At 38.2% G+C, this 16,133-nt stretch overlaps 2 protein-coding genes across 5 annotated transcripts in view; both read right to left on the bottom strand.

The window, feature by feature from the left end:
• LOC111644302 (ras association domain-containing protein 7-like) overlaps positions 1–8,106 on the bottom strand; it is a 10,558-nt gene extending 2,452 nt beyond the window's left edge. For 3 of the 4 annotated variants that reach the window (XM_023393107.2, XM_023393108.2, XM_023393109.2), the window contains exons 1-5: positions 8,037–8,106; positions 7,480–7,665; positions 2,410–2,542; positions 1,212–1,865; positions 854–1,119 (exon numbers count right to left, since the gene is read on the bottom strand). In XM_023393107.2, coding sequence (XP_023248875.1) covers positions 854–1,119; positions 1,212–1,865; positions 2,410–2,512 — 1,023 coding nt within the window. In that variant the 5' untranslated portion in view covers positions 2,513–2,542; positions 7,480–7,665; positions 8,037–8,106. The remainder of the gene's footprint in view (positions 1–853; positions 1,120–1,211; positions 1,866–2,409; positions 2,543–7,479; positions 7,666–8,036) is intronic. The other variant, XM_087170123.1, reaches the window with a different exon arrangement.
• Positions 8,107–8,931: 825 nt separating this feature from the next.
• On the bottom strand, positions 8,932–15,337 carry LOC111644326 (interferon-induced very large GTPase 1-like). Its single transcript, XM_023393166.2, has one exon. It carries the CDS (start codon positions 15,293–15,295, stop codon positions 10,958–10,960), a length of 4,338 nt encoding a protein of 1,445 aa, XP_023248934.2. The 5' UTR covers positions 15,296–15,337; the 3' UTR covers positions 8,932–10,957.
• Between the last annotated feature and the right edge of the window lie 796 nt (positions 15,338–16,133).

Raw genomic sequence — 16,133 nt, 5'->3', positions numbered from 1 at the left:
TTGGTGTGGGTCTTTTTGTGGGATTTGTCGACTATAACAAAGTGAAAGTCACATTCACTTTTATTCACACTGCTGGTTTGTTCTGTGTTTCACAGTATACAGCGCACCAGGAGAGGCAAACCAGGCAAATGCTCCCCCAAGTGGAAACATTTGGCACATTTTGTAATGACAACTATAAACCCCCTTAAACCTCCCATAAAGACATTATACAGAGTGGGGCCCCTGATGATATGTGTTGTAGCTACCACGGGAGCTGTAAATAGGAGCGTCTACCAATAGTCTGTATGTGAGGTGTTTGGGGAACGTCTGTAAAGGATACTGTCTGCCAATAGTCTACATATTAGGGGGTGGGTTGGGAGGTTTCTTCAAAGGGCTTCTTTACATTCTTTACCTTAACCTCCTAGGACCTGGCGTCCACATATGTGGACCTCACATTTTGGGTTCTCTAGAGCAAAAAACTAACTTTTTCTCAACAAGGGCCTGGTGACCACATATGAGGATATTAAACTGCCACTCAGTAATCGAAATTTAAAACTAATGTCCTCATATGTGGACATCATTTTTCTCAGGTCCCAATCAGCCTAAATAGCAAAGAGAAATTAAAAATGCACGCCATGCAACAGTTCGTGTCTTAGGAGGTTAAATTTAATTTTAAATTTGATCAGGCAGATTTTGAGGTAATAACTGAAAACGTGTGCGTTGTAGTGACTATTTGTGGTTTGTGTGACAAAGCTAATGTCATAGCTTCAGGTTTCTCCGTTCCCTCAAAGTTGTGACCAGAAAAGGTCACAAAAACGGTGTGTAAATTCACTTCACCGCCATGAGCTGAATCCACTGATCAAAGTAGTTATACCTGTATTATTCCCGCTGCAGTCTGAAGCTCCCTCTGTGTCTCTGACGCCGTTGCATTCAGTTTTTCTCCCTGCTGCAGGCGGTTGTGGAGCTCCTGCCTCAGGGGCCCCAGGGCCTCCTCCTGCTGCTGACTCACTGCAGAGCTTAGTTTGTGGGCTGTGAGTTGTATGTCCTGGTCTACATGTGCAGAACGGGCCTGGAGCTCCTTGATCTGATTATTGTGATCATCCATTGATGAGTGTATCTGGTGTAGTTGTCTGTGCATATCTGTTGATAACAGTGTTAACATTTCTTATTTTAAAAGTGTCAGAGGATGAAGACAGTTGCCACAATCAGTGAACATAGGTTTGAACACGTACCTTGCTCTCTGTTCAGCTCTGCCTGTAACTGTTCTTCCCAGTGTGCTCTGTGCATCAGCTCTGCCTCGTTCTGCCTCAGCTGCTGCTCCAGTTCCTCCAGTTCCTCTGTAAGGTCCTGATTCAGAATTGGAACCACAGCGGATGACCTCTCCTGCTCCCACACATCTGTTTCCCTTTCCAGAGCTTGAATCTGAATCTCCAGGTCTTGTAACATCCTCTGTTGCTGCAGAATCTGCCTGAACACTTCCTCTTTGAAGGGGTAAGAGGGGACAGCTTTCACAGAGTTGGGGGCGTCTAGGAAAGAGACAGGGGACGTTCGTGGTTCTGGGGATGCCCTAGGCGATGGAGACCAGGCCCTATTTGGTTTAGTCCTCTTGGGAAGTGTTGAGGGACCCAGATTGAAGGTGAGAGCCTTGTGTGGTCCTCTGTATTTGGGGGGCTCTGGTTCTGATGGTCTGAGTAGGGGAATATGTCTCTCTATGGTTGATGTGTTCTGTCCATCACTGAGGCTGGGACCGGTCCGCCGCAGAATGAACTGGACCTCTGGAGCCAGCTGTCCCAGCTGAGCCAGATGCTGCAGAGGACAGTCATCGGCAACCAGATGTTTCTCATTCTCACGTAGCTTCAAGATGAGAATGTAACGACCAGTCTGACCTGTGGAAAACAGGTACAGATACACATGAAAGATTAATATTCAACAGTACAAAATATTACAACCAACAAACAGCTGAATGTAGGGTGCTGCATTTTGAGGCTGTCAAGGGGGAAGTTTTAATGATTCTACTCTATAAAACAAAATAAAAAACATGCAATAAAAAGCATGTATATTAAACAGTTTACTTTAGTGCACCCCATAATATAAAACTGCAGGAAAAAAGCAAACAATGTGATGATGTTGCTATTCTAAAATGAAGATATTAAATGTTATTTTAAGTCTGTACAGTCCTCTAATGATGAATTATCCCATTAGGAGCATTAGCATTCTCAGCTAATCTTACAACAATCAATCAGTTAGATATTCCACTTTCATAGTTGACAGTTTGATGGATGGTGTTACAGAAAACTACTGTAATTAATTCTGTGCTAGAAACTGTGACAGCAAAACTTGCCAGTCTTCCAGAAAGTAGAAGTAATAGCAGTAACAGTGCTTAAAGGATATGTGAATAATTCAGTGTTGGATGAAAATTGACATACTTACCAATTGCTTGTGCAAGAGCTATCACGACGTCCTGACAGGAAGTGCTTTGTGATACGCCACAAACCACTCTGACCACACCCTCCACCCACACCTTCAGCTCCATCACTCAGCAGCACCAGGCTCCACCAGTGACCTGCAGGAAGACAGTTGTACACATTACTAAACTTTACATGTAACCTTTATTAACATTAAACCAAACTGTCAATAACTAAAACAACTAAAATAAAAACAAAACTGAACCATCACTACAAGGACTGAGTTATATGATGATGGATGGGTAATATACATATGTCAACCAGCAGAAATGACCATGTTATCTTGTGCAGGTGATGTTGCAAAACTAATAAATGGCAATATTAGATTGAGATATTATTTGGCATCAATGTCATAAATACTTTGATTTGCACTGGTTGAATGAGTACTGAGAATCTTTATACCATTAACTGTTTAACTGTTGGCCCTACACACAGAGACCACCCACAGGTGAGATGGCACAGTATGTTCAGGTGACAACAACCTTCCAGAATCTCCTCCACTGGCCATGGGGACTCTGGGCTCAAAACCCAGTTGGCCAGTGGACAGTCAGTATCCCGGAAGTACAAGTCTTGGTTTGCCAAGATTGAGAACCCTTTGAACTGATAAAGGGCTGCAGCTTGACTCATAACTGCCCTTTTTTTCCTCCTCGATGTGTAAGTAACTCGTAACCACCTTTAGTAGGCATGCTAACTGTAGCTAACTTGCTAACAGTGGTGAGGCTGTAGAAGCATTTGTTTTGGTCTGAGATGCTGGTGGTCAAGTGCAACATCTACTGGCAGTGACGTTAAGTAAAAGTGTCAACAGTTTAAATTCCCTCTTACAAATAAAAGTCCTGCATCCAAAATTGTACTAGAGTAAAAGTACTATCAGTGAAATGTAGTCATGATAAAATTGACTAGACCAGCAGTTAACAGTCATTCCAGCCTGGCTACAGTATGTTATTCATAAACAGTTAAATTTCCATATGAATTACTATATAATTTCGCATATACGGTATATCAGTATTGAAGTATTATTCATTTCGCTCACTCACTCCTCACTAGGCTAAACGTCATCTTTTTCATTTAGTTTAATTTGGATATTTGGGTTTAAAATGTGTACTGTCCCTTTAAGAGAACAACGGCTAACGGCTAACGGCTAACGGCACCCGCTGGAGAGAGCGCGCGAAAAGAGGGAGACCTGGAAGATGCTATGGAGGGAAGGAGAAGCTAGCAATCCAATTAAAAAGTACGGAAAGACAGAAAATGGAGAAAAGAAACAAGGTTTGACAGTTAGAACCGTTTTTATTTAATTGAAGGAGTGACTTTGTCTGCCGTTGTTGCCGGGTGCTGCTCTTGAGGTCGACTTTTTAAAGAGGACATGGTGAGTTTTTTAGCTAATGTGTAGTTTTTGTAATTTGTAGTAGTCATGTTCTTTGTTTTTAAAACCAAACGTGTAACCAATCGTGTCAATAACAGTTAACTAAGACAGTGTAAGAAGCTTCATGTTGTCATTTGGCCTCAGGAATTGTGAAGCTAGCATTACACGCCACAGTAAGTCAATCAAACTTTGAGATGACGTGAATTCTGACGCCATTAGAGGCTGTGACGCAGATTTAATTATATTAAACATCTCTCACTTCATGATAAGAACTATAAAAGTGCCCGAAAACAGAGTGCAAATGGTTTCAAAGCAACCATGACTGACAGTTTCAGGAACTACAATTCAATATTAACATTAATTAAATTAAGTTACACGCTATTTGCCTCTGGTTTTGCTTGTTAACAAACGTGTTTAAAAAAGCGTTGTGCTATTTAAATTGTGTGAGCACAAGGTCAGCCGTTGTAGTAGTAATTATGAAAATAGACTGAATACTCCCAAATTGGTATAATGGTATAACGAGACATGATGCTGACATTTTTTTACTATTGCAATACCGTTGTGGTGTGTTTCACTCTAACCTAGCTGAGACCTTTTCCTTTTCCACGCACCTGGAAAATAGGTGAAGTTTTCCCAGAAATAACTGTTTCCTGCCCCTACTGCTGTTCAGCTGCTCTATTTTTATGCTGAGTACTGATGACCTTTTCTTTATTTCATATATTTTTAAATATATTTTCTTGTGGTGCATTCGTGTTCCAGTAAAATTTAACTCAAGTTAAACTAATAAAAATGTTGAAACTATGTGTAATGGTTCTTGGTAGAACAAAAGAACTGAGCTAACTCAAACAGAAAGAAAAAACTACATTAATTATTACATAATAGAATGAAAGCTACAATATTTCTTAAATCCTACAAGGATTCGACATAACCTAAAAAAGCAAAACTTGTAATATTTTTGGTAGTCTGGCTGCCTTTCATATAATTTCAAGAGCCATAAAGTCCACTTAGTTTCCTCTGAACAGAGATAACGACATAGGTTTATCTCATCAAAAAACTAAGTCCCTGCTGTGCTTCATTCACTCATACATCATGTACAGTAATTGGTGTCAATGTCATTTAATTTCAGTATCTGAAAAGCTATGATAATAAGGTGCTTACTGGTGAAACCTATATCTTTAGGTCACTGAAGGTCACATCACTCCTTTCACACATAAACAGACAGGCTGCTCTTCCCTGTTTACTATAACAAAGTATTCATATATAAACATCTTGAAATGGTATGACTTTGTCTCTAAATTACAACTTTATTTTCCCAATATTGTTTTCTCTTGTTTACACTCCATCTTCAGTGCAAATGTCTTGGAAAGATTTGGGTCAACTGAACCCTTTAACCACATTTGCAGACATTGTGTGAATAACCAAATGAAAAATGTTGGTAGTAAACGTTCTTGTTTGTTCTGATTAAATAACAGAGGCGGTATCATATTCATCCAGAAACCATATTTTGTTGTGGGTTATATAAAGTTTTGAGATTGTTGAATATAGTAATTAAAATGGACTAAAGCACCCGGAGACTTTCAGATTAGTATTTTTCTTTTCTCTATCATGGGAACAGAGCAACTTTCTCACCCTGTTGTTTCCATATGATACTGTAACCTCCCACCTGAGTAATGTATGAAAATTGAAGCCACACTTAGAGTGGAAACGAGTATAAGATATCACTCTCTTGGTGTCAGTATCGACAGGGGTGATTTCAGGAATTTTCTGACACTGAATTCCAAAGCAAACAACCTTTTTTTTGTAAAGCATAAAAAAAAGAAGATTACAACATTCAGTATGGGACCATAAGACAAACAACAGTGTGTTTGAAAGCACCTGACACATCTGCAAATATTTTTTCTTTACTTTTCACTGTTGTTCCCCCTCCTCCCTTTTGCATTCAGAAGCAGGAGAGATGATCTGGAGAGACCAGTTCTCACTTAAATTGCTTTAGTGTTTCTCTCTTGCTTAAAGAGAAAGTTAGGAAGTGACTAAATACATTCACTCTAGTACACACTTTAACATTATTTGCAATTTTACTTAAATTTCTACTTCATATTTCTTCTTGTGCTCCACTTGCTGCACTTTCAACATAAAATGTCGTTATCTGGGGATAGATGGAGCCCATGTACTCTTCAAACATAAAACAGCACACAGTAGATATACTGTTAAGTATCACTGTGCAGTTTCGGTAAACCAAACTCTAATCATTAACTAAGTACGGTTTGTTTTTTCAGCTGAAAGTCAGCTGAAACTCAAGTTACTTGAAACTCAAGTCGAAACTTAAGTGAAAATAGTGAATTTCTAACCAAACATTGACTAAACTGGTCATATGACACATTGTTAGCTCATTAGCAGACTTCCCAGCATGCAGCACAGTGTGTGGCTTCAATAAAGTGGTGCAAACTGTTGCTGATATTTGTGTTGCCTGGCTCCACATCTCTGTTGGCAATGGTGAGTTTTGAAAATGTAGGGAGGAGCTGTTGGGAACATTATTATTGTGGCGGTGTAAGTTTGTGGTGGTGCAGTAAAGATAATTAGATGATAAATTACTACAGCACTCTTAAGAAGACGTGCATTTAATATCCCTCTGTGTATTTACCTTTGTGCTGCTGTAGCTTCAGTGTGACAGCAGACAGTTCAGAATTGTGCTGTTACTCGGTTTAAACCAGTAATACAGCCAGGTGACGTACATGATGACATGTAACTTTACCAGCGTGTCTGCATAGCAAGGTGCTTAACCCTGTAAGTGAACATTTTGTCTTTCTGAATTTATTCTCTTCTGACATTAGAAGAACCTTCAGTGATCAGTTAACACGAGTAGCAAATTTAAAGTTTGCATAAGATGTTTGAAGTGTGTGAAAGTCTGGTGTTTGCAGGAGAAGACACACAGATTTGCTGAGGGCAGGAATGTGGCAGAGCATGCTGACATTCCTCGAGGACTCAGACTCCACCCACACATACCTCCTCTCTCTCTGTTTACTAACTTCACTACTCCAAACCATTTTCAGTATCACCGTCATTCAGAAAATAATCAGCAGGAACTAAAAGTCCCCAAACCCCTGGAAACTGTAACTAGAAAATATGTTTTCTCTTTGCAGTTAAAACTTTAATTCTAGGCACCTTTGAAAATATTAAGAACTGAAACTGGTGAAAGTGTTCCTCCTTTTCCTGATTAAAAAAATAATTTTTTATCTTTCCCTCATAAGAAAATTTTCTTCACATATGGTAAAAAAAGACATTTCTCAAATGTAAAATGACACAAGTAAACTTTTATCCTACTCTGTTTCATTTGAATATTTTTCTTGATACAAGAATCTTTTTAAGTTTAATCATGATTATTGTGAATTAACTATATTCTAAGCTCTACAACTGGAATTAAAAAATCACTGTCATAGTTTAAATTTTTTAAGTGTATGATTTGTAAACTAAGACTCAGTATGAGAGGAATACATGCTTTTTTAATTTACCAAATAGAAATGAAATCAACTGTTGTTTACATTAGAAACAAATATCACCAGTGACATTTTTCCCTCCTGAAAAACAAACTATTTTTTATTAGTAGATAATAAATAGCGTCTCTCCAACCATGTTATCGGGTTATTAGAGCTCAGAGATAAATTTTAACACACTCACCTGCTAATTCGAGCCTCTCAGTTTCATTGATGGTCCTTGTCTTTGTCACTGTTGTGTGTTCAGGCTGGTGGGCGGCTGTTACCCAAACACTCACCTACAGACACATTCAGCTGAGGAGGAGGTGGACGAGGAGGAGGAGTGAAGCTGAGGAATGCAGCCCTTCTGGGTGTGCGGCATGATGTTACTCTGAAAGTGGCGGCAGGTAATTAAGTACATTTACCCAAGTATGATTTTGAGTTTTGGGCTTTCTTCCTCTGTCACCTCAGAGGAAATATTTTACTTTGTGCTCCTCTACATACACAGTGCTGAATCTAATTTTCCCATTTAGACTTTACTGTCAGTGAAAGGTAAGAGCAAAATAGATCGCAGAAACCATCTTTTTCTTTCATTTCTTGCATTTTTGTTTTTTACTTTCCCTCATGAAATTCTCCCAAAACTGGCAGTCACATTAAACTCTGCTCCTCTTCACTCTCAGCAGATTTGCTTTTCATAGATACTGCACATTTACCGCCACATTAATTACACCGAAGAAAAGTTTTGATCAGCATTTTACTTACACTTAACTTATTCCTCCACCATGATACATAAGTAAAAGGTTGGAGTACTTGTTCCACCACTGCCTCTCTCTCTCTAGACAGTGATGTCACTGTGACACTGAACCCGGGCTCCTCCCACCATGCGTAACAGATAAAAACTAAGAGGAGTGGCTCTTGCCGCCACCCTGTCCTTATTCCAAATCTCCAGCATTCCACTCTACAAGTTACGTGTGCATGTTTGTATCTGTGTGTGTTTGTGCTGATGATTAACAGATCGGCTCAGCTAGTTTTCCACAGCACTGTTTTACTGCAGCAACAAACAAACAAAGGCAGACACACAAACACACACACACAAAGTACTGAGGACAGATGACGGCCATGAAATCAACTACACATAAAAGTTGCCTGTTCTCATAACAGCAGTTTTATACATGTAAATTCCAGCTAAATTCTTTCCTCAGCTGTTAATTATCATTTTCTAGAAAACGCTGAACCATGCAAAAGCTGAACCAACTCGTTCCTCTTCTTCACTCCTTTCACTTATAAACTAGTCAGATATGTTTAATTTCCTGTTAAATTACTCTGCTCTTTTATACCTGCATTTGAGTTCCCTTTGGAAAGCATTTTGTCCCTCTGGGCTTCTATTCATTGGAGACTTCATGTGGTTTGAGTGCCACCTTGTGGTTGTTTCCACAAAAGGACGTGTTACTGCAGTTTTTGTCCCATAAAGTATTTGATACATCTTACACACCTGGATCATATCATGTTACATTATTGGACCCTAAAAAACCCTGGATAATATTTTTCTTAAAACAATCACAGAAATCTTCCAAAACAGTTAAATTATTTTTGCATGTTTCTAATATAAATCAACTTGCAGCCTCATCATCGGAATAAATAAGTGATAATATTAGTCTTTGTCCGTTAGCAGAAGTTTTTATTGTAGTTATTACATAACATATTTTTTTACATGACTTTTTTATCAACATCATAATCACCACTCATCATTATGCACATCGCTTTAATGTATATCAACAAAAAAAAATAGTGAAAAAATCAACAAAAGTTAAACACAGAAATTCTTAACAACAGCTTTCAACTTCTTTGTAACTTGTTTAAATCATCAGTCTGAAAAAGCCAGTTACCAATCAGATGTCACAGTATTCCCTGCCATTGGATTAATTAGTCAATATTTAAACATGAGCAACAAAGTCAATTACAGTAACATATACTTTTCTTATTCACTGACGTTTATCAAATACACATTACAAGATGGCAGATTGGCATGTACCAATTAAAAATAAAACAGTAACAATGTTCTGTTTGAAATGGCCTGTGTACTTCAACATCATCATCATTATCATCATCATCATCAACAGCATCAGCACCACTGTCTTTAGTACTTGTTATTTTGTACAGGGCTGTGTAGCAAGAATGACAGAAAAACTTTTGTAATAACCAAAAAACAATAGATCAAGGATAACAAAACGTTTCCAACTTTTTACTTTGTTATTCAACACATGGTCTGTCTAAAAGAATGAAAATCACATGTTAATCATTAATAACACATGAAAGGATGCCACAGTGTGTGCATCAACATGTAGACATTTCAACTAATGCTGACTTTTTTACCCTGCAAACACATATGAATTACTCTCATTTAATAACAGGCAAATATAAAATAAAATTAATAAAAAAGTAGAGGTAAAGTAATAGTAGTAGTAAGTAGAAATACATATTACAAAATATCTTATCAGACGGCCATTTTACTTCATGGGCCTACATCATTTTCATTTAAGCACAATAGTCAATAGCTTTAGCAATATTATCTTAAAAGATTAAAACAAACAAGAAAGATGAACCAATCTGGCATATCCTCTACAAAACATCTCTTTTTTCACATCGTCTTTGTAGTAAATCTTCATTATCATCATCAGCATTATTGTGCCATAAAAAATATGAACAAAGAAAAATAAGAACAAAAGTTGTAATCATAAAAAAATAAAAGAAATATTACAGAACACAATCTCTGATTTTCATGTGGTACTTGAAACACAATATTATCATTTTCATCGTCAGCGTCATAATTGTTGCAGACCAGTAATTATATACACAGTCATATAGCAAGAGGGAAAACAATTAAAGTTGTAAATATAAAAAAATAACTAAATAGTTCAAAACGTGATCTTTGTTTCCTGTAGTACTTGAAACACAACATTATCATTTCATTATCATCATAATTATTGGACTTTAGAAACTTGAGCAAAGAAAAATAAAACAAGTTAAAATATTAATGTAAAAAGAAAAAAAACAAACAAAACATGATTTCTTTTTTGCATGATGTTTTTAGTATATTATCATTTACTTTATGATTATCGTTGTCAATGTGATTATCATGCACACCAGTCATTATGCTGGAGGGCTTACAGACAATTGAAAAAGAAAAGAAAACATCTATGAACTATAAAAAAAACAAAACACCAAAAATGTCTGATAGTCAAACACAACTATTTGCAGCTTTTCAACTCATCATTTGTCGTTAGTCATATTCAGCAGACCAAAGGATGCTGCAGTTTTCACTGTCACAAACTGGTTTAATCTTTTTTTGAAATTTCCTTAAACAAAACAGCAAAAAAATGAAATAAAAAATAAAACAAACAATCAATCAAAAAAGAAAACAAAAAAATATGTATGCTGTCATCATTTCATGCACTGATTTCTAAAGATTTGACTTGTTTTTAACAATGGGGAATTAGGCTGAAGCCTTTTTTTTTAATGGTGTTGGTCTTTATTTAATTTGCTTGATTGTTCAGCAGAATGCACTATCATTTTCAGTTCCTGTATTCTTTTGGTCTTCTCCGAAGTTTACATTTGTATATAAAAAATTCTTGGATGTTGAAATGTTGTTCTGTTGAAAGATATTTGTCAGGATTGTACTTTGTTCACTTTATGTTGAAGGCACCTTTCAAACCGTTCAGTGCTTGTTCCTTTGTGATTTTCCTCCAGGCCTCTGGAACATCAGCTGGCTTGGCTTGATATCTTTGAGCAAATCTGTCATTGTATTGCACCAGGACATACTTCCAGTAGTCAGATGCCTCTATGGTGTTGTCTGGAGGAATGTGCCAGTTTGGGTAGTATGTGGTGTAGTCCTTGTAAGGATGCCACTCCCCACGGGTGTTTGCGTTTCTGAATCTACGTTCACTTTGCACATCAGTTGTACACAGTGTCACAACAAGCTTCTGAGTGTCTATATTCCTGTACCCACCAAGACCTTGTGGCCGATGCACAGCTGCATGATGTTTCTTGTGTTCTTTGCCTCCAGCTTCACAGGGAACTTTACAAAATGGACACTGGTGTCCACAACCAAACACCTGCTTGAAAAGCTCATCCTGTGGTTTGACAGGAAGCTTGTTCAGAGTCTCAGTGATGTTTTCAGAATTTGAGAATTCCTCATGAAGCTGATATTTTAGGTCCTTTATTGAGATCTTGAGGCTGTTGATAAATTTATGACATGTGCTTTGGATTTGAAACAGGGTGGTTTCTATGTCCTCTTTTGAAATTGAGATGTCTTTAATCAAATATTTGCACATGTTGTTGATGAGCTTTGTAATGCTTTCCTTGTTATCTGGCAGCAGAACACTACCTTCTCCTTTTGAGGCCTGTTCCATTGCTCTTGTTATTTTCTGGAGTATAACCTGCAGATTGTTGTTCTTCAGTTTGCACAAAGTGTTGTCCTTTGACATTTTTTGCAGAATGTGTTGAAATATCAAATCCTTAACATATATTTCATAGTTACCAATGTACTTGCCAAAATTCTCAAAATCTTCCTTTTGCAGCAACTCTTTCAGAATGCTGTACTGGAAAAATGAACGTGAGCTGTACTCTGCTGAATGACTACTTGTTAAAATTTCATCCACGATATCTACTCCTAGAGCCCTACTGATGTACTCTTCCACAGCAGGCTTGATACAAAACTGGACAAAATCAGTAGCTTTTCGCTGGCAGTGATCTCTCTCTTTATATAAATCGAGAAAATCTGACAGGTACTGACTCTTGTACTTCTCCAGCTGAGTTCGAGGGTCATTGTCTGACAAGAATTTCCTGTGCATTTGAAGAAACTTCCTTGAGGCAATGCCACAGATGTGAAGTTTCAGGTCGATCTCAAACTGTGTAGTTGTTTTGTGATGGTTGTTACTTTGACTTAGAGATGTATCAATTTTTTCTAGAAGGTCCTTTGTGAAAGAGTCATGATAATCTCCATTTGTCTTTACTTTATCATCTATAAACTTTGTGCAAGACTCAATGACACTGTCGGCAAAGCTCTGCAAATCTCCTTTCCACATATTTTGAAGCTTCTCCATTAAGGTGGTATTATGGTCTATTTTGGTTTTAAATTGATCCTTCCCGATTTTCTTTAGGTCTCCAATATTCTGCAATTGCTCATTGACATTCAGGTTTGAGAAATTTTTTCTCAACTGCTCCCGGACACATGCTGCAATATCTTGCTCCTTCTGAGCATACACATTTACGGTGGCTTCAACCCACATGTTTTCAAACTCATCTGTCAGCTGTTCATCGGACAGTTTGGACTCTTTGCAGTCACGCAGAAGCTTCATGACTCGTTCTTCAATCACACCTCTGTATCCTCTCTGAATGTCTTGAGCCTTTTTTGAACTTATTTTTAGTTCAAGGGTGCAGTCCAGTTTAGTACACACAGAGTGTTTAATTTCATTTGCAAGGCTGTTAATATTATTGATAAAGTCACCCTTGTATTTCTCTATCAGATTTACGTGTCTGTCTTTCCTTTTGTAGTAGTCAGAGAGTTTCTCCTTCATTGTTTCTTGTCGGTCTGTTATTTTCTTTGACACCTCTGATTTTTTTGTTTCAACCAGTCTGTTCCAGGTTTCTACCTGAGATTCATTGTCAGCATTTAAGATTTCTAACTCTGCTTCTGTCTGCCAGGAGAGAATTTCTTTTCTGAACTCCCAGTCCCACTGATTGAACACTTTGCACAAGTTGTCATAGGCATGAGCTGAAAGAGTGTTTCTGAAGCTAAAAATGAAGTTCTCATATTTCACTGCTTTCCAGAGACTTTTCATCCATTCTAGAAACTCTGGGATCTTTGAGAATTCATCTCTTGTGTCACTTTTTACTGTCTCCAAAAGATTTTTCTTGAAATCTGCCACAGCTTCACTATATCCTGTGTCCACTGGTGCCATTGGTGGGGTCCCATGCCAGAGTCCTGGGATGTTCCAGTTGTTCTTTTCTATGTCATATTCCAGCACATCTGTGAATGCTTCAATACCAGGCTGCTTTTCCATTTCAGCTGCAAGTTGAGTCATTTCATTGAGTTGGTCCAAAAGATGTTTTCTCTCATTCATGTTCTTGGCATGAGCTGCAACTGCACCAACATTCTGGTGAACAAAATGACAAACTGGCTTTTTACCAATTTGCTTCATTCTCAAGAATGCATGAGTTGCAATTTGCATGACATCTTTCATTTCGGTTGAGTTTTCCATCGCAATGTTGATAATTGTGACATCACTTAAGCCAATGACAAATGTTGCCAGCTGGTTGTCATGCTCATAACTGTCCTCTAATTGTGCTAAATCAAGGGACTTAAGACCCTCTGTGTCAATGAGGACAATAAAGTCACAATTCAACTCACTTTTCAAATCCTCTCCAACTTTGAGGAAGAGCATGAAAGCTCCTCTTGTGCATCTGCCGCTGCTGACAGGAAACTGCACACCAAACATGGTGTTGAGGAGTGTTGACTTCCCAGTACTTTGAACACCCAACACAGTCAGTACCAATAGTCTGCTCTTCCCTCCAACCTTGTTGTGAAGCTCCATCAGCACATCTGTCACCCACCTCTCTGGGATGTTGGAAGCATCTCCATCCAAGAGCTCTAAAGGATATCCATCCAACAGCATTTCAGCTGCCAAAACAGGAAGACGAGCTATTTGATCTGCAGTGTTTTGCAACTGCAAGGAAAACTCATAGATCAGTCCCATCTCTCTCATGTAATGCTCTATTCCTAATGAGCCATCCAGCAAAGCTTGGTCTAACTCTTTAATGAGTTTTGTATCTTTCTTCTTGCATTGCTCTTTGAATTCATCACGCAGAATGGACAGTTTTTTCCGTGAACATGTATCAAGCTTGAGTTTCATCCACTTGAGAAAAAAATCCCTTTTTTCTTTGTCATTTGCAGATAGATACTGAATAAAAGTCTCCATTCCTTTGGTCAGTTTGTATTTTCTTTGCTCCATCCTGATTTGTTTTTGTTCTTCCTGTAGCTGAGATTTATACTCTTCAAGTTCTTTCTCACCAGATTTTGTCAGTCTACACTCTTCCTTTTCTAACTTTGATAGCCTTTTCCAGTTCTCTCCCTGCAAAGGAAGTTCTTGTTTCTTGTAGTCTCGAATACTTTCCAGCTCTATTCCTGTGAAGATCTCATCAGCTACCTTATTTTGGTTTTCACTTCTGCATTCATCCACAGACAGACCAAGTTCAACAGCTCGGCTACGCATATTTTCAATATTCGTCCTGTCTGTTTTGTCAGTCAGGGATTTCTTGATAGTTGCACAAATTTTTTGCGAGAACTCTGCTCCATTTTCACTTGAAACTTTGGTTTTAACACTGGTCTTTGGTAAATCTAAGCTCTTCTTTATTGTCTCGACAGACGTCATTTCCTCTCTAGCAGTCCCTTCCTTGCAATTAACTACTAAGAAGAGTTTGGATTTCACATCATCTTGAAGAGATGTCAGAATCCTGTGCTCATCTTTTTCAACTTTGTCCAGGAACACAAATGTAGCTGTTGACTCTTGAAAAAGAAAGTTGAATTGTGTGATTGACTCATTTATGTCTCCTCTCAGATTGGCAAAGGCAATTGGTGCTGGAAAAATATCAAGATTTCCTCTGCCACAAGGAAGGTACCAGCAAACCTCCACCAATCCATTGGCTATTTTTCTTTTAATTGTTCCTCCTTCCATTTCTCTTTGTATGAAGATACTGTGATTCTGTTGGCCACGGCTGAGAACCTGATTTAAGACCTGGGACTTGGATAAACTGCAGTTCTTCAGCCTCACAAAGGAAAATAAAGGTGTATTTGCTTGGACAATGTTTTCTTCAACAAACCCTTTTTCTTCAGCCAAATGAATTGGACGCCACTCTTTGACGATGTCTCTCAGAGCCCACAGCATCAGAGTACACTGACTCCTTTTACCATGGGGCAACAGCAGTGGAACAGGAAACTGGCACATTGACATCTTGAGGGCCATTTGCTGTTGCAAGAAGCTGTCAGCACAAAGGAAGAGTGCTACTATAAGATCCAGAGAGTTAATCTTTTGGTTTGTATAAGTCTCTCTACTGGACATGTCAAAGTCATTTTCATTGCTTTCCCCATAATTGGTTGATAACTGGTTACAATGCCTGCATTCAGCATTGATTCTAAACAGTTTTCTGAGAAAACACCATGGGATGTCCTGTACTGTTTGAGCAGGTTCATCAGATATGCTGTTTTTGTTGATCTCCAAGAGAGACCGAAGAGTGAGCTTGTTGGGATAAAATGTTTCCAGTCCAAGTTTGGAAAGAAAGTTCAACAGGACTGTCAAAAGAACAAAAAGATCACTTTTAGAAACCAACAACAGGCAAGACTTTTTCTGTGTGTGTGTATCTGCCTTACTAATGTTGTGGGGACACAAATCTGTTTACACAAGTCCCATAGCATAAATCCTTAAATAGTGAAGACTTGGTTGAATTTTAGGGTAAGGTTACGTTCAGGTTAAGGTAAGGGTAGGTTGAGTCAAGTAGTGGTTATGGTTAGATAAGTAGTTCCAATCCATTTTAAGAGGAGATTTAAAGACAAGCAATGAAGAGGTCTGCCTAACGTTTAAAGGCAACTCATTCCAGTGTTTGGGAGCCGCAGCTTTTGTGCTCCAATTAAAATTCGAGCAGCAGCATTTTGAACCAACTGCGAACGTGAAAAGTAAGCCTGGCTAACCCCAACATAGAGAGCATTGCTGTAGTCCAGATGAGTTGTAATAAAGACATGTATCATCTTTTCAAAGTCCAGAACAGACTAACCAACTCAGATGAAAAAAGCGGGATTTTATAACC

This window comes from Seriola lalandi, unplaced genomic scaffold (genome assembly GCF_002814215.2).
Source record: "Seriola lalandi dorsalis isolate HSWRI2012SDOR001 ecotype SW California unplaced genomic scaffold, Sedor1 jcf7180002054929, whole genome shotgun sequence".
Taxonomy (NCBI): Eukaryota; Metazoa; Chordata; class Actinopteri; order Carangiformes; family Carangidae; genus Seriola; species Seriola lalandi.
This window is presented reverse-complemented; position numbering and strand designations above follow the sequence as displayed.

Bases quoted from the DNA above. Each gene is read 5' to 3' on its own strand.
- LOC111644326 (XM_023393166.2), bottom strand. From the start codon at position 15,295: ATGGCCCTCAAGATGTCAATGTGCCAGTTTCCTGTTCCACTGCTGTTG.